At 47.0% G+C, this 17,769-nt stretch overlaps 2 protein-coding genes and 1 long non-coding RNA gene across 3 annotated transcripts in view; 2 read left to right on the forward strand and 1 right to left on the reverse strand.

The window, feature by feature from the left end:
- Positions 1-16,936, forward strand: part of LOC102213276 (uncharacterized) — a 19,300-nt gene extending 2,364 nt beyond the window's left edge. The window contains exons 2-3 of the long non-coding RNA XR_312383.1: positions 5,707-5,712; positions 16,925-16,936. This is a non-coding gene — a long non-coding RNA (uncharacterized LOC102213276). The remainder of the gene's footprint in view (positions 1-5,706; positions 5,713-16,924) is intronic.
- Positions 3,628-8,559, reverse strand: mkrn2 (makorin, ring finger protein, 2). Its single transcript, XM_005754201.1, has 10 exons — positions 8,434-8,559; positions 7,070-7,198; positions 6,862-6,998; positions 6,652-6,786; positions 6,400-6,575; positions 6,235-6,300; positions 6,019-6,167; positions 4,303-4,413; positions 4,011-4,155; positions 3,628-3,930 (listed from the first exon to the last, which is right to left on the reverse strand). The coding sequence occupies exons 1-10, from the start codon at positions 8,457-8,459 to the stop codon at positions 3,760-3,762; spliced, it is 1,245 nt and encodes a 414-aa protein (XP_005754258.1). The 5' UTR covers positions 8,460-8,559; the 3' UTR covers positions 3,628-3,759.
- On the forward strand, positions 14,299-16,992 carry LOC102212702 (MKRN2 opposite strand protein). Its single transcript, XM_005754200.1, has 4 exons — positions 14,299-14,606; positions 14,807-14,856; positions 15,971-16,139; positions 16,363-16,992. Exons 1-4 carry the CDS (start codon positions 14,404-14,406, stop codon positions 16,592-16,594), a joined length of 654 nt encoding a protein of 217 aa, XP_005754257.1. The 5' UTR covers positions 14,299-14,403; the 3' UTR covers positions 16,595-16,992.
- Positions 16,993-17,769: the final 777 nt, after the last annotated feature.

The raw sequence follows: 17,769 nt of genomic DNA on the forward strand, positions 1-17,769 counted from the left end.
CTGCCCCCTGCTGGACTCTCGGTAGTGGTACAGCTGCGGCTCCGAGGCCGGGGTCAGCGGTGAGGGGGACTGTAGCAGGTTAGCATAAGCACCAGCTAGCATCGTCTGATCGAGCAAGGAATGTGATTGGACCGCAGGCCAAAGCACATCTCACAGCTGTGTGTGAGCTTCCAGTCTGACCTCTGACCTCATCACTTTGATCTTTCCCTGCTGCTTCACTCACTGCTGGATCACCTTAATCTGCCCGACTAAAGACTCACACACACTAACACAAACACAAACCGTGTGGTAATTTGAACACCATGGCTTACCCCCCCAGATAAATCCGGACCTCTCCTCTCAGATCGTTCCTGAAACTCGATGCTCCAAGCTCGTCTCCACCTGCTGCACTGAAAACAGACAAACCTCTAGCCCCGCCTCCTCTCAGCTGCTCTTCAGCCTCGCGGACAGCTGCGCCGCCTCATAACTCGGATATTTGCGAGAGCTCGGCTTTCCTATAAGGTCGCATTCCTGCTGTCTCCTCCCCTGTGGAGTGCGACTCTGCAGTCATCCTCACCCTGATCGGAGAGGCGTACGATTGGCCTTCGTCCTCTCTCAGACTTGCTCAGTTCCCACCTGGCTAAAGCTCTCAGGTGAGAGCAGGTGCTCCTTTGTTCTGCGGTGTTTCGAAGCCAAACGTGAATCGCAGGAAATCATCTGAACGAGTTAAAAATCTGTAAATAAACGGTGTGCAGCACCAAGCCTCTCTCACTCTGACCTCAGAATAACTCACTTCCTGTGCTCGAGGTGGATCAGCTGATTCAGGTTGGAGCAGGTCATGAATGTCTGGAGCCAGGTGATCTGAGACATGATCCAGGTGAGCGTTCGACGCTAAAGAACTGGAACCTCCACGCAAAAACCTTGTTTATTCTCAGAGACGGTGGCAGGTCGTGATTTCAATCAGCAACAATAAACAGCTCATCTTTCATTTTATCTGCCAGCTTCTGCTGAATTTAGGTGCCATCAGAGGTGAACTTCTAACTGATGTCCAGCAGGGGGCGACTCACCTGGAAGTCTGCTTGCATAGATGCTCATCAGGAAGATGTTTACTGATGATTTTATGGTGTCAGTCACTGCTTTTAGGTCTGACTGAATAAAACATAAAACTCATTTTGGTCCCATTCAGAGGAGGAAGTAGGAAACAGGGAGTAGGAGAATGTCGCGCAGCGTCTCGCTCCTCGGTCAGATTCTTCACGTCCCATCTCAAAACACAAAGATGGAACGAGAAAACGCTCAGCTCAAGGTGTGATAACTTCCCTGACCAACGGGCAGCGTCACATGGGCCATCTTTTACCTGTAGTCTGTTGCCTTCAGGAGCTGTTCTGGACTGCTGTAGGCTCACAGACTCACGGTGATTTCAGTCACTGATCTGTTTTTATATCCTTTAATTTATCACACCTAAAAATGGCGGCTTGCGGCAATCTCGATCGCAGCGCCGAACGGCTTCATCTGAAAGCGACTAGCCCTCGCCCACAGCGCCATCAGGTGCTCTGCAGCACACCAAACACTCACACTGAAACCACAGAGCACCTCAGATTCACTCCAGCAGGTACAGGTGAGCTCTTCGTCCCACCGATCTCTGCACCATGGATGGTGTTTACAGCCGTCCCCCACCCCGCACCACAGGGGTACCATTTTCCTTCAATTTGTCACCTGTCAGGACATTTGAAGCGCACCTGCTGCAACCTTCATCGCGCAGAATGAATATCCTCACACATACATGCAGGTGATCGCATGACCGAACACCAGATTTCTGAGTTTAAACTGTTGGTGTGAGGATCTGATCAGAGTATTCTCACTAACTGTAAAGATGATCGGATCATTGATCAGCGCTTATCACTCACCTTCTTTCCATAAACTGCTCCCATGATCCTCGGAGCCCTGCTCAGGCCTCTCCCTGGCTCTGCGTCCTCCCCACAACTTCTCCTTCTTTTACTTTTTCCCAGCAGCCTCGGCGCCCCCTCCTCCGCCTTCCCCTCCTCTTGCTCACCCTGCTGCCTGGCAGCCTGACAGCCCGGTCGCTGGGCTCCGTTAACCCTGCAGACTGTGAGGCGACTCTGAAAACTTCATACCAGCAGGAACCAGAGAGGAGCGGCCAGCTGAGCACACGCAGTGCGACTGCGAGGAGGAGGCCACCTGTTCCTGCCTGACTCCCTGCTTTCAGCTGTGAGGAGTTAAGTAGCTCCGGCTGGATTAAAGTAATCAGAGGAGACAGCAGAGCTTTAAGTCTCCTCCTTACCTCCTCTCAGAGGAGTGCAGACAGTCTGAGGAGTTCAGCGTTCATACGAATGAAGTGAACCAGTGACACACATTTGAATATAAATGCTGCATATCGATCTGATATTGGCGCTGGTATCAGATCGATATTTGTTAAATCATTCTTAATGAACAAATACGGGTCAAACATGCTGAGAAACATGTGAACCTTTCTGTGGTTTATTTACAGCCTGCAGCACATTAGAAACAGGCACGTTTACACCCAGCCCTCCAAAATAAAGGCTGGGAGGTGTTTTATTGTGAAAAGTCAAAGTGACAGTGATTTAATGGTCAGTGTGTTTTGATGGTTCATGTCATAAATCAGGACACACTGCTCTGCCCATAATCAGCTGACTTTAAAAGGTAAAAGTCTTCAGTATTAACGACCAGACTGATACTAATGTTTGCAGTGCCACCCAGCAGTGCTCATCAGTCTTCAGCGTTCGGTTCCAGTCCGAGTTTCTTCGCTGGCAGAGGCCCGTTGTGTTTGTCTGGAGCAGATTTAGGAGTTCAAACCTCACACGTTTTTATTTCACTGCTTCATACGATTCTTTCACAAGTCCACATTTTATTTCAGCAGCTCAATTGTTTTCCTTTCCAGTCATGTTATCATAAAACTACACCCCAAACACAACCTTCATCATGCAGAGCATCCTGGAATTGATCCCCGAACTTCTGATTGGGTCACACTCACATGGAGTCTGCTACTGCTGCCCTCTGGAGGGCTGTCAGAGCACTGCGGTGCGATGGCGAGGCGCTCTTTACAGTAAAAACCAGTTTTAAAATTGATTTTGAAATCACCATCAGGGATTCTTGTTTAGGTTTAAAAGCAGCAGGTAACCTCAGAGAGCACCTCCACCGCCAGCTCGTCTCCTGCTGCACCTCAGTCTGAAGAACAGACCTCACAGCGGGAGCCATCACAGGTGCACCAGGACACAAGCCAGGGGGTTGGGAATCGCATCTGTAACCGGAAGGTCGCCGGTTCGATCCCTGGGCTCTCTGTCCTGGTCGTTGTGTCCTTGGGCAAGACACTTTACCTACCGCCTACTGGTGTTGGCCAGAGGGGCCGATGGCGCAATATGGCAGCCTCGCCTCTGTCAGTCTGCCCCAGGGCAGCTGTGGCTACACCTGTAGCTGCCTCCACCAGTGTGTGGATGTGAGAGTGAATGAATAGTGGCATTGTAAAGCGCTTTGGGTGCCTAGAAAAGCGCTATATAAATCCAATCCATTATTATTATTATTATTATATCAGATCTGGTTTTGAGTTTTAAGGACCTTCCGGGACCTTTATGCCCACCCTCCACCACCAAAATAACTCCACCACACAGAAGCTGGTCTTCAGACTGTATTTACTCATGTACACAATAAATTAAGCGCCATCCCGTCTCAGGGAATCAAACCTGCGGACACAACGTGCCCCTTATCACATGATCTGGTGTGGACCCGGCACAGGTTTCATGGAGACTACAGGTCGTTGGCGGGCGAGGTCTCCGGCTCGTCTTCGTGGCTCGGCCCCGACATCTGCATGAAGAGCTCCCTCAGTTCTGTGATGTCATCAGTGAGGGACGGCAGGGGAGGGACGGACCGCTGCTCGCGCTCCTCGATGAAGTCCCAGAGGCGGACGCTGTTCATGAACTAAACAGAGAGACAGAGTTTAGAGACTACTACACCCAACAGCCTTCCACTTATGGACAACAACAAGGACTCAAACTGACCCGCACACTCCCCTCCGAGCTCAGCTGCTTCCGTGGGCGCTCGGCCTCCGCCCGCGATCCGTCCGGGAAGGCGTGGAGGTACAAACACTTCCCACCAAACGGACACGAGCCACGGCCCTGATCAAAGTACTTACAGGCCTTCTTACTGCAAACACACACAGAGTATGACTGAAAGCTGAACACACCTTAGCTACCTTTGTTTTCACCACCTGAAAGCACATCCTGGAAGATCTTTGGATCCTCTTCATAAGCGCCTGAGAGCAGGTGGGCGTCACACAGAGAGGCAACTCACCCGACTCCGGACTTGAAGAGGTCTATAAGGTGGTCTTTCTCATCCTGGTCCTCCACCCAGTACATCGACGGGATGACGAACTCTGAGATGACCCGACACTGTGGACACGACCTGAAAGAAACAGAGAGGTCATCAAACCCAACCAGACCCATCCAGAGCCAGTCACACCCAGTCAGGCCCAGCCAGACCAAAACGATATGACCAAAACCTCATATCCCGATATGAGACATCTATCGTCCGATAACGATATAAATCACAAAAATGTAACATTTTCTATAAATTCAGTGAATCTCGGGCAGCTCGACCTGCGTGAAGTGTTTCCAGCTGCGCGTCATGTAGCTGGAGTCGAGTGTTTTAACCGATGCATGAAACGATACATTTTTAGACATAAGTTGTAACGGCGCCGTTTCCTTTGTGAGTATTTATTACACGGCGTGCTGCGGGGAAAAGCTGTTCTAATGTTTGAGTCTACAGTTTATTTTTTAGCACCTGACGGCTCTTTTTTGCTTCTCATCCATCAATGCTCTGCATAGTCTTTCACGTGATTCAGTTTATTTTGAAAAGTCTCAACAGGGTCCTGAGCTTTATTGTGAAAGGTTTATGTGGAACATAAACAAGTGGACATGCGATGGTTTTCCCGTCGTTGTTGTTAACGACAACACATAAAAACAGGCGCTTGTCCGTCCGTAGTGTGGTTATATTAAATATAAGAGAAAGAGAACTTTAAGAAATGAATATAGTCACTACAGCGATCATCAAAACAATGAGAAAATATTGCTATAAAAAGTTTATTTTGCAACACCATGAAACAAACGATAGCGTAAAATGAAACGATAGATGTTTTTATATCGTCATCCGATATACAGTGGAACCCCGACTTACGAAATTAATTCGTTCCCGAGGGTTTTTCTTAAGTCGGAAATTTTCGTAAGTCAAAGCACCCATCGCGACTTTTGAGTGAACGATAGGCTATAGGCTAATTGCTACCTGCAACAACAACACGTCGTTCCAGTGGAACAGCGAAGCGCAAGGACTAAGGGGGTTGTCACATGATTCGGAAGGCATTGTGGGCATTGTAGGCGTTCTGGGCCAGAGCCAGTGGATTTTGTTACGCGAGTATTTTGCCGTAACACAGGCTGAAATATTGCCGTTAAGCGCCTTCGTAACTTGAATTTTTAGTTAAACTGTTCCACTGTGTATCGCTATATCGAACAGCCCTATATGAGAACATACCTGAGTGGTGAATGACAGGTGTATAAAAAGTGTAATCAGACAAGGCAAAATTGGAATTCTGAAATGTTTAATGTTAGTCTTTAGAAATTACAGAACATTTAAGAAAGACTTCCAACTGGAGAATTATTTGTGTAGTTTGATCGTTTGGTATCCCAGCTGAACATATCAAAGGTTTAAGTGAACTTCTTATTTTGGGAAAGCCTGGAGATGAGTGTCATTATTTAATATCTGTAGTTATTTTAAAATACCTACCTGTATGATTTAGGTGAAGTTTAAATGTTTATGAGAGGAAATTATTATTCAGCAGACTTTTGTATTATATTTGCTCTTTGACTCAGGGAAGGATCCTAACGAGAGTGAAACAAAGTAAAGCCCCAATCAGATCTCACGAGACACCATCAGTCTTGGTTTCCCCCCAGTATACAGAGACCCAGTCCCTGACCCTGGTGCCTGACCCCTGACCCGGTCCTGTTGGATTCTTACTTGATGATCTTGTTGTGGAAGTTTCGGGTGCAGCGCCACTTTCGGATGCAGGACAGACAGAAGATGTGATTGCAGGAGGACAGGATGCCGAACCGGCGCTCTGACGGGTTCGCCTTCTGCACCACCACGTCCATACAGATGGAGCACACCTGAACAACAGGTAACTAATTAAGGCCGGTCACCAAGACAACCAATCCCAAAACAAATCAAACCCACCTTGTCATTGCTGAGCTGGGCCGCAAACGCCTTCTCCATGTCGGCCTCGAAGGCCAGCAGACACATCTGCAGACAGACACGAGATCATTTACAGCTGCAGCACATCTGTGTGCGCTCACACTGACGAACGCAAAGAGGTCACTGAAACGCCATGAGCATGCACACCTTCTCGTGCGCTCTCCTCTGCTCGGGGTCCTGGGGGTGGAGCACCTGCAGGCCGCACACCTCGCACAGGTCGCCGTGGAGATACGTACAACTGTCCTCATAGAAACAGCGCCCGCCGGCAGCGTAGGGACACAGCTGGGGGAGGTCCGGGTAGGCCCCGCCCACTGGAGGAGGAGCTGCAGAGAGCACGGGTAAACATCTTCACGTGCTACCAATAAGAGCCAATCAAATGTGAGGATTCTCAAGTCTTACCTCGTTCCTGCGCCGAGGCGTCTAGACCCGCCCTGATGGCATCCACGTATGAATGCGGAGATGCAGTCGCTGCTGCTGTGACCTCTGACCCCGAGTTGTCTGATGGGCCCCTGAACACGTCTTCGACGCCCAGCACTGAGAAAACACAGAGGGGGCGGGGTTACCTGCAATCATTATCGTGACTCTGTAAGAGCTTCATCGTCTCCTGACCTCTGTCTCTCAGCACCAGCGTCTTCTTGGCTCCGCCTCTGCCAGACCTACTTGCCCCTCCTCCTCTTCCTCCCCCTGTCAGGTCCTCTGAAGTTCCGCTCCCTCCTCCTCTGGATGACAGCCTGATGTGATCATACCTGCAGCACAAACAGGAAGTGAAATGAGTCACAGTGATGCAAACGTAGGTGAGAGGTAGGCAGGGCCTTACCTGCAGCGCTCTCCGTAGGCACACGCCCCTCTCTGGTAAAACTTGCAGATGGTGGAGGGTTTGCTGGTACTCGGGTCGTGGGAGAAGAGACAGCGGTTGCCTTCCCTGCACACGCCGTGGAGGAAGTACCTGAAACGCAGCACACCTGTGAGCCACAAGACCTGCTACTCTAGTGAAATCACTCTCGCAGTTTAACCTGTTACCTCAGTTTACTGTGTGTTTACTTCACATTCTGACCAATCAGGATCCTATTCTACCCGCCCAGGTGTTTCAGACCCCAGGGTGGCACAGAGAGGACATCTCTTTGTTGGACGGATGAATATTTGATGGGAGAGGTGTCAAACTCTTTGACTTTTATAAGACTTTATTTTTTACTTTTATTTAAATAACTTTCAAAACAAAGTTTTTAACTTGTAGTTTTGTACACGTGCTACATTTTTCATCTTTTCATCATTCTGTTTGTGTTTTGATTCATCAAAGATCTTACAGAGGCCACGCCCCCTTTGATTGAGTTTAAACAGGTGAGTTCTAAAAACATTCTCCTCCTGTGCCCTTATAATTGTCTCTGACTTGTGATATGAACCCCAGATAAACTGTTAAAGCCTTCTCCAGTATTGAAAAGTGCGTCATCTGCATACAGTGACACTTTTCCTTCTCATCTTTTACGTCCTCTTTATTCTGTAACAAAAGTTTAATACAGGTGTTACAAAGGGGGAAATTATCTCTAGAGGCCAGAACAGTTTGTGTGTTAGGCTGTAAACATGTTTATTTCTGCTGTAAAGTTTTAACATGTCAGTCTGTGGGGAGTGAGTCACTGCTGCCCCTGCTGGACACCAGGGGAACTGCAGTTGCAGTCTCAGCGGCTTCTGATTGGCTGTTTGACAGTTTGTTTCCCTCCCACCCCCTGTAACCTACCAACTACCTGAGAGCGCTCAGACTCGGACCAGCTTCCGGTGTTCCTGTGCTTGTTATTGAAGTTTCACGCCATCAGGGGCCGCCTTCATTTTCGCAGGAGGGAACGTTCACGTGACCCCGAGGTGAGCCTCGGGGCGGAGTCTGCCCTCTGATTTAAAGCTGCAGCTCTTTACGTGACTTTAAATCAGAAGTATCGATCCTGGAGAAGCTGATTAGTCTCAGCTTTCACTTAAACACACCTGGAATCACTGATTACTAATCGATCAGTCAGAGTTAGAGGCACACGCGCTGACGAGGACAGGCGAGTGCGGAGCTAAGAGCTAAAAACATTAGCACGAGGCTAACAGTCCGCGGACATCCGGGTCACACCAGCGCGACACCCGACGACACTCAGACAGATCAGACACACACACAGACACACAAACGCCCGCGCACGCACGCACCCTCACCTGCAGGTCACCTGTTTGGTGCTCATCTTCCCCGCGGACCTTCAACAACTGCTCCGAGCTGTCACCGCGGTGCGCCGCTTAAACCGCTCCGACGGAGAACGGCGGGCACAGCAATAAGGTTCCACTTCCTCCGGAAGTACGAACCCGTGGAAAGCGTCTCTTTTAACACAATAATCACAACACAATCAGTTTTTTTTTTTGTTATTTTGCAAGTGGGATTTTTGAAAAGCTGGAATGTGAAGGTCTCTGTGTGTTCGGTAATAAAATAGAGCTGAAAGTGTTTGAGTGTTTTCAGTTGGAGTTTCTTTGCCAGGGTCTGTCCCTGCTTCTTCTTTTCTACTTTTTCGTGCTCTTCATGTCGTCATATAAGCTGGTGGTGTTACCACAGCAGAGAAGTTTCCTTCCAACATGCGTCATGTTTGCAGTGTTTTCATTTAGTAGGTAAATAAATTCATAATATTCTTTTCACAGACCGGCAGTCATAAAGCAATGAACAACAATTACAACACAATAAAGAAAGAATCACGTTACAAAAGAATTTAAGGTACCCCCCCCCACACACACACACACACACACACCCTCACACACACACACACACACACACACACACACACACACACACACAAGAACAAAACAAAACACAAATAGTGAAAGAATATCAGCAGAAGGGTGGATTAAACCGGAAGTATTCAACTGCTCCAAGAGTCGACTAAGCTGGAGTGGTAAACTGGTAAACCGAATATTGTCTTTAATCGAAAATAAGTAGCCTGAACTCAGTTTTTATCAACAACAAGTTTTCATTCAAAAAGCTGATAAGCTTATTTGAGTTGGCTTAAATTAGAAAAAGTGGTGGAATGTAACTAAGTACATTTACCCCATATTGTACTTGAGTAGATTACAACTGCTTTACTCGAGCTTTTCAGAATCAGCATACTTTATTAATCCCAAGGGAAATTATGTGGGTTACAGTTGCTCCAGTACAGTAACATTAAGAAAAACAGACTGGACTATTTAAAATAATCAAATTACAGCATTTATGTTAGACGACTTTTAATTACCTGATTAGCCCACTGACACTGAGAATTTAAAAAAGATCTTGTCCAAGTGCAGCATGTTAACACTATTGGAAGCAAAAATAACGTGAAAACAACTTTCTTTTTTAAATTTTTTATTTATTTATTTTTGCTCTGACTGTATTGTGAGTCTGTGGTCTGGGAGAGAGTCTGTAACTCTGTCTGGAAATACAGTAAATAATGACCAATGCTGGGTAATTAATTATATAGTTACTTCTTCAAAAAAGTAACTGAGTTATGTAAACAACAAAGTGTTTTGCAGCTGTTTACCTAAAAATGCAGCCAAGGTGTTTCTTAAATAAACATTTCAAACTATTTACAGAACAATCAGCTGTTCTGCATCAAATCTGATGCCACACAGATTATTTGTGCCGCTCCAAAAATAATTTGTGTCCACTATGAGATGAAGGAGAACAACAGCCTGATACCTGCAGGCCTGACAGCAGCAGATGTGTCACTGCTGTAACACCTGTAACACTCAGCAGGCGCCTCATTGTTCTGACACACACAACACTACACACTAACTACACACTAACTACACACTAACTACACACTAACTACACACTAACTACACACTAACTACACAAGATTTGCGCTAAACGTCGCAAATCTCTCACATCTCAAACACGCCGTCACTCCTAAAACTTCCCCCTCCCTAAACAACTAACATAAGGACGCTGTCATAGCCTGTCAACCACGTTGATTAGCTGCATATATACGAATGTGAATCGCATCAGCCAGTCACTCACTGACTAACACTGCAAAACAGAATTGTTAAAGTTTTAATTTCAATTCAGGTTAGATTTGTTTTTGTGCACAAAGCAGATTTTCTGTGTGCAGAAACCGTGCCAGCAGTGAGGGAACATTGCTGAGGATGGATATCGTTGAGGCTGCTGCAAGGAGCTGTGACTTTAGGGTGGTTGGTGCCTGTTGGTGGTAATGAGCATGAAGCTGAAGAGGGGTCCTGTTGGGGTTCTGTTGGGCTTGGTCAGCCATCAGGTGGTGGCCTCCTGCTCTCACTGGAGCAAATCACGACTGAGTGTGGAGTGGCTGAAATGAGAGTCACCACCTCTAAATCTATGGCCACGATCCTCAGCCAGAAAAGGATGGAGTGCCCACTCTGCATCAGGGATGAGTTGGTGCCCCAAGTTGAGGAGTGTGTTGTTCACGAGAACGAGAGATGGATGGATTGGGGCCACAGCTGCAGTGATGTGGAGGGAGTCCATCCTGGTGAAGAGTCACTCAAGCTGGGCTCAGAGTAGAGCTGCTGCTCATCCACATTGAAAGCAGCCAGTTCACGTGGTCTGACAGGATGCCTCCTGGCTGAGGGGTTGTGGGCGTGTCCCAGGACCAGCACACTCTGGAGTTCCCCTGGATGAGCTACGGGGGAGGGAGGTGTGGGGGTTCTCTGCTTAGACTGCCAGTCTCCATGACCCAGCTGCAGATGAGTGGAAGTAAATGGATGGATGGCATCATGTTTATATCAAACTTACAATATTGTTTGGTAATAGTGTAATAACGCAGCTCGATTGTCTGTCCTGAGGTCTGTTCTGTAGCAAATACAAGAAAAACGTTTAAGAAAGCAAATAAGTCGGTGTTCTAAAGAATATGTTTGCTTACATCAGGTGAGAGGAGTCCTCCGTCACAGGTGGTGCAGTCAGTGAAGATGGTCACCTGCAGGATCAAGGTAATTGGCTCTCCAACCCACAGCCACTGCCACTGTACTGGAGGGGAGCTGGGACAGTGTTAAAGACTTTCTTCAGGCAGTAATGGAAATAAACCATCCTAAACATACTACAACACGCCAGCTTCTGTGTTGTTTGATCTGGAGACAATAAATACATTTATATTGATTATGTCAGTGATGTAACTACAATACAAAGCTACAGGAAGCCTAAACTTGGTGTAGAATAATTACATCTGAGACTTTGTTTCATTGTGAGATTATTAAATAGGCTAACAACTAAATATAACATTTAAATGTGATCATATTTGTCACGGCTGGGGGCAGTCGTGTGGTGTATTGAAAAAAGGATCCAAAATGCAGGTACTGGCTGGGGGGCGAGTGAGTGTTTATTTACAGCAGTGAGAAGGTGACAAAACAGGAAGAGCAGAGCGGGGAGTAAACAAACCTAAACTCGGAAAACTAAAGAACAAAACTTAAATCGATCGTGGCTCAAGAGTTGGGAGTTCGCCTTGTAATCGGAAGGTTGCCGGTTCGAGCCCCGGCTTGGACAGTCTCGGTCGTTGTGTCCTTGGGCAAGACACTTCACCCGTTGCCTACTGGTGGTGGTCAGAGGGCCCGGTGGCGCCAGTGTCCGGCAGCCTCGCCTCTGTCAGTGCGCCCCAGGGTGGCTGTGGCTACAATGTAGCTGCCATCACCAGTGTGTGAATGTGTGTGTGAATGGGTGGATGACTGGATATGTAAAGCGCTTTGGGGTCCTTAGGGACTAGTGAAGCGCTATATAATTACAGGCCATTTACAGGCCATTTAAACCAGACACTCATGGGAGGAGGAGCAAAATGCACAAAGAGAGATGGCAGAGAGACGCAGAATGAATACCGGGTAACAGAATAATGCAGACTGAGAAGGAATTAAACAGACGACACGACAGAGAGCACAGGAAAACACAGAGCTTAAATACACGGGGAGTAATCAGGGAATGGGCCACAGGAGGGAGACACAGCTGGGAGCAATTAGGCTAACGAGACAGGGGAGAGGTAAAACTGAACACACTGACATGAGACATGAACTTTCAGAATAAAACAGGAAACTAACAGACACAGAGACCCAGACAGGACACTGAACTTGACAGGCAGACTCATGAGCATACACAATAACACCATGGACAGACAGAGAGAACACAGGCAGGCATGAAACAAAACACTAACACATAGCAACCTAAACAAAAGACAAAACAGAATAACCGAGAACAAAGAATAATGTAAAGAAACACAAAACACCGAGTCCTCAGACTCAGGACCATGACAATATTTAAAATATAATTAAATAACAAAAGCTACAGTGATGACATTGTACTCATTTGCTGTTCAGTAGAACAGGATGTTGGATGCTCACCTGATTGTGGATTTGAAAATAAAAGTTTGTTGTTAATTATTATGTTTAAATCATACAGTGTTTATATTAAATGTTGTACCAGAAATCTCTAAAGTTCAACGAGATCAAACATAATGTGATTTAGTTGCATTTAATTAGTGTGTCAGCAAATTTTAAAAAGTTACCACAAATAGTTTTTGAATGTAGTAGAAGCTGAAATGTTTGTCAGAGGGTAAAAGTTCGTCCTGCACAGTCAGAAACTTTGAGCACGATGTCGTTATCTTCAGTAAGCATTACTTTTTTTGAGGCAACGAGTTTGCACAATTTTTTTAAGTTCTGGGAACTAATGAGAGCCTCGGTGCCCCCCCAACCCCACGTAACACTAATAGGTTAGATAGAGCGCAAGCAGCAGTGTGTTTGATGATGAGGTCGGTATGTGCGATCCCACAGACATGCTGTGAAACACGCCTGAATCTTTCCATAGTGCCTGTTTTATTTACAGCCACGTTAAAACTACAGAAGCTGAGCCGAGTGCTGACGAGCACATTTACATCCAGCTCTTCAAAATAAAAGCTGAAAGGTCTGTTTTATTGTGGAAAGTAAAAGTCACTGCAATTGGCAGATTGAGGCCCACAGGCAGCAGCTGGTGCTGACGGAGGGGAGGGCTGGTCAGCCGTGTCGTCGTGCAGGAGATCGGGGAAATGAAATGCGATCGGCTCATCTGGTGCAGAACCAAAACATGGAGGAGACGATCAGAGTCTCAGGACAGGAAGCTGCCCTGAAGCAGAGCTGCTTCAGTCACGTTCAACGTGATGATAAAACCGGATGATGTCAGATCTTCTGACCGTGTCAGAGTGACGGGAACCTCTGGTTTCCATCTAAGTGAAATGTGATTGGTCGACTTCCAGTGAGATGCAAATCTGTCATCTGACTTCGAAGCTCGTGTATCAGGTGTTCCTGACAGGTGAGACGGAGAAACTGAGGCGTGTCCTGTGTGCTCGGCCAATCACAGCTCAGTGACGACTGCAGTCAAAGCCGGCTGTTCTCCTTGTTCTCTGGAAATAATGACCGTTGTTCTCAAGTTTCTCTGTCTTTTATTTTGTATGGCACTTCCTGCTGTAACGTCTTCAGCTTATTCAAAATGCTGCTGCCCGTCTCTTCACTATCACACGCAGCATCTTCTCATCGTCGGCTTCCTGTTTATCACAGAAGTCCTAACGTTGGCTTATGAACGGTCCTGCTCCTCCATACCTCTCTGATGTTCTTCAGCCTTGTATTCCCTCGCCGGCCCTTAGATCAGCTGACCAGCTGCTTTTGGTTGTCCCGAAAACTAGGCTGGAACTTGGAGGAGAACTTTTTCAACTGTGTCTCCCAAACTTTGGAATACGTTGCCTTTAAATATGAGACAGGCATCTTCGCTTCCTGTTTTTAAGTCTCTTTTTCCGTTTGGAGCGGTGTGAGCTGATGTGCTCTTTGTTTTGTTTTTGTGCAGCATTTTGTGTTTTTAAATGTGCTCTTTAAATGAAAGCAGGCCTGTGATTACAGGACATTGAAATCCCAGAATGCACTGCAGCTCAGGTCCCGTTTCCGTGACAACACTGCCCACGCAGTCCAAAGGTCGCCTTGTTCGAGGGGAAAAAGTGACAGGTGAGCCTGGTCACGTGACCATCTTTGTGACTGCACCCACAACCCGATAGGCTGGGGCCAGACAGTGATGTTATCTGATAGGCTGTAACCGCGCAGACGGTTGAAAAGGAGAAGGAGAGAAGAAGAGGAAGGCAGAAGTCAAAGAGGAGAAACGGAGGAGCAGGACGAGAGGAGACGAGAGAGGAGGAGGTGATGGAGCGCAGCGTGATCCGTCTGACTCACTGTCAGAAGGAGATCTTCTGCTTCTCTGTGCCGGAGCAGTGCCCGAGCTGCGGGGAGGAGCTGAGGGGGAGCAGACTGCAGGAGGCGCCGGTCAGCCTCCCCTCCCCCTTCACCAATGGGCACAAGACGTCCTGCTGCCTGCTGGTCACACCTGCACACGACAACCTGGACAGGTAACACACACACAGGTGAAGGTACTCAGGTGTTTACACACAGGTGAGCACACTGCCAGGTACACAGTCAGTGTACCCACAGGAACATGAAGAAGTTTGAACCAGTCATCATACTGGACCAGGTGATACGAGTATAACCAGTGTACCCAGTAGAATTACTAAACCAGTCCAATCAGTGTATCCTGCTGTTTGATCCTCAGAGACTTTGATGGGGCGGCTGATCTTCACACCGGCATCTCCAACACCAAAGGTAGGTCTCTGAGGTCAAAGGTCACCTGGTGATCGTGGGCTCAGGTGCGAGCAGACAGGTGGAGGCTTGGTCAGGTGTCGTTTCAGCTTCAGATCAAACGTTCGCAGACAGTCACCATCCTCTCGCAATAGGACGCTACATGATCGCTGACCACGCCCCCGACCTGCCATATCCCTGATTTCATCTAATCAAAGACGTTCAACCACGTCTCAGTTCGGTCACAGCGACAGGAAGGACGAAGGCGAGTGCAGAGCGTCGGTGTCAGCCGGCGACTTTACCGACTGACACCAAAATCAAACTTTCAGACACGTTTAAACATTTCATTTATTTATTTCACACTTGGTCAACAGCTTCCACAGTTAGTTCTTTCAGACAAACCAACCACACTGTCTGTCAGTAAAGCAACCACGTGTGAAAAGCAGCAGGAAGAAGAAAATATTCTTATTAAACCCCGCCCCCTCTCTACAATCCAACTTATATTGCAAGCGGGCACCAAAAGTCAAGGAACAAACTAACATTAACATTTATCTCCGGTCCTAACAACACATTTACAATCAGAATATACCACTCCACATAGTAACAAGGAGAAAAGATGAGTAAATAAAATAATGGATCCTTTTTCAATGAACTCCAATTTCATATTGAGTTATCGTTTTATACATGTAACACTTTTTAAAACAATGTAAATTTATACAACTCTTTAAATGATGATGAAGACACTTCCACAGTCGTATACCTCTAACCGTTGGACTCATTAATCTTTGTGTAGCTGACGCTTAAAATAACAGTTCCTTCTGTCTTCTCCCCCCGAACACGTTAAAAATACTCTTTGTAACTTAAAAGGCAAAATATTATTTTTAGCCTTAAACGTAATTAATAGTGTCCGTAGTTTCACTAAATCTCCTAATTTTAATAATTTAGATTTTATAAATAATTTATTTTTATGTTCTCTAAATTTAACGTTATGAATCATTCATCTCAGAGAGATGTGATGTGATCCTCCCGCAGCGCCTGACAGATTTCAGCTCTGCAGCCAAACAATGATCAATAATCAATGTGATCGATGACCCGTGGGCAGTGATCAGAGTGATCAGCTCCTCCTACCTGTGTGCAGGTGTTGTGTATAACTACACTCGTGGCGGCGTCCGCAGGGATCAGAGCGGCTGGGAGCGCAGCATCAGCGTCCCTCTGGTCCGACCCGACATGTTCCACCTGCTCGCTCAGTGGGACCAGTACCTGGAGCGCTTCTCTGACGGGCCTATGTGGGACCCTGCTTGGCACAGGTAACTCACACCTGACCTTCCTGACAGTTTACCTGAGAGCTGTTTGAAGGCAGGAAGCTTGAACGCGTTCTGTCGTTATGAGCCTCCCTCGCTGTCAGACAGGTGACCCGCGGTGGTCGCCAGACACAGGCGTGTTTCGCCGCCACGGCGCCTTCACCACCATCACCACCATCACCTGCAGGTGTAGAAATCTGTCGACAGCTTTTCTCTCTGTGTGTCGCAGGTTTGATGAAAACAACCACAACTGCTTCAGCTTCTGCTTGCACTTTGTGAACGGCGTTCTGGCAGCCGAGGGCCGCGGCGCTCTGAGCAGAGACGACTTCACCCACACCTTCATCCTGCCGAGGATGAGGAGGGTGTCCAAATACACCACGCTGTACCGGCACATCCAGAAACACCAGTTCTACAAGGTGGACCGACAGCAGCACGCTCAGGGGGCGGAGCCCAGCAGCTGAGCAGCTGTCATTGGTCACATGTGACGCTTCAGTGTCAGACCTGATGTGCAATGAACTGACGTGCAATGAACTGACCTACGCACACACACAGACACACAGCTTTGGTTCATGTCTGTGTGTGTGAGGATTTGAACATGGGGCTGCTCGTCCTCCACCTGATCTTCTTTAGCTCGTTAGTTGTGTGAATTTTGACCTTTTGTTGTCCCTGAGCCACACCGAGGGTCTCAGAGGAAATTACATCTTTTATTTTATTCTGAAATAAAGTTTCTTAAATCACACTTCCTGCAGCTCTCTGGCGTGGAGCTGCAGGTTTTCACCCTCAGGGGGCAGAATGTGGCGGGATGGTCATCGCCATGACCGTGAAAGTACGACCATGCAGCATTTAAAGCGTGGAAGTACTCACATTACTTTGAGTTTTAGTCCATAAAAAGTGATAAAAACATTAGCGTCCACTGTACACTCTGCGTGGGAAGAAAACTTCTTACAGCGAAACATTAAACTTCAGATCTGAGCGAGCAGCGAGCACGCTGCCACGGGAACGTGACATTCACAGAGAAACCCCCGGATCCTCCCACTGACATGACCGCTGTGGGCAAACCTCCACCCGCCCCACTCCTGCTAAACTGGAGACAATAAATCTAAGAGCAACACGACTCAGTGCTGCTGAATCTGTGATTTAATTTCTTTTCTGATGTGTTTTACTTTCATCTGTTGGAAAGATATACACAAAACACGATTTTATTTTATATGCTGCAGGTGATAGGTTTAAATGTTAAACAAGTTAAACACTGTTAAACACTGTTGCATATAATTTAATATTTGCTTGATGCAAAGATTAAAACAAATAAAATAAATTTTAAAAAGAGACTTTTTCATTTGATTACATTGTGATGGATTATGCAGGAAAATAGAATTGGGCTGAAAGGTCAATTCTATTTTATTTATAGCGCCAAATCACAACAAAAGTCGCCTCAAGGTGCTTCATATGGTACAGTACATACAGAGAAAAACCCAACAATCATATGACCCCCTATGAGCAAGCACTTTGGCGACAGTGGGAAGGAAAAACCCCCTTTTAACAGGAAGAAACCTCCGGCAGAACCAGGCTCAGGGAGGGGCGGGGCCATCTGCTGTGATTGGTTGGGGTGAGAGAAGGAAGACAGGATAAAGACATG

Source organism: Pundamilia nyererei, unplaced genomic scaffold (assembly GCF_000239375.1).
Source record: "Pundamilia nyererei isolate P.nyererei 1_Seehausen unplaced genomic scaffold, PunNye1.0 scaffold00523, whole genome shotgun sequence".
In the NCBI taxonomy this organism is placed as follows: domain Eukaryota; kingdom Metazoa; phylum Chordata; class Actinopteri; order Cichliformes; family Cichlidae; genus Pundamilia; species Pundamilia nyererei.

Excerpts from the sequence above, each read along its gene's own strand:
- mkrn2 (XM_005754201.1), bottom strand. The coding sequence starts at position 8,459 with ATGAGCACCAAACAGGTGACCTGCAG. Across the intron at positions 4,414-6,018 it reads TTCCACAACAAGATCATCAA|GTCGTGTCCACAGTGTCGGG; the intron begins GTAAGAATCCAA and ends TGTTTCTTTCAG. Across the intron at positions 3,931-4,010 it reads GCTCGGAGGGGAGTGTGCGG|TTCATGAACAGCGTCCGCCT; the intron begins GTCAGTTTGAGT and ends CTCTCTGTTTAG.
- LOC102212702 (XM_005754200.1), top strand. The coding sequence starts at position 14,404 with ATGGAGCGCAGCGTGATCCGTCTGACTCACTGTCAGAAGGAGATCTTC. Across the intron at positions 14,607-14,806 it reads GCACACGACAACCTGGACAG|AGACTTTGATGGGGCGGCTG; the intron begins GTAACACACACA and ends TTTGATCCTCAG. Across the intron at positions 14,857-15,970 it reads CGGCATCTCCAACACCAAAG|GTGTTGTGTATAACTACACT; the intron begins GTAGGTCTCTGA and ends ACCTGTGTGCAG.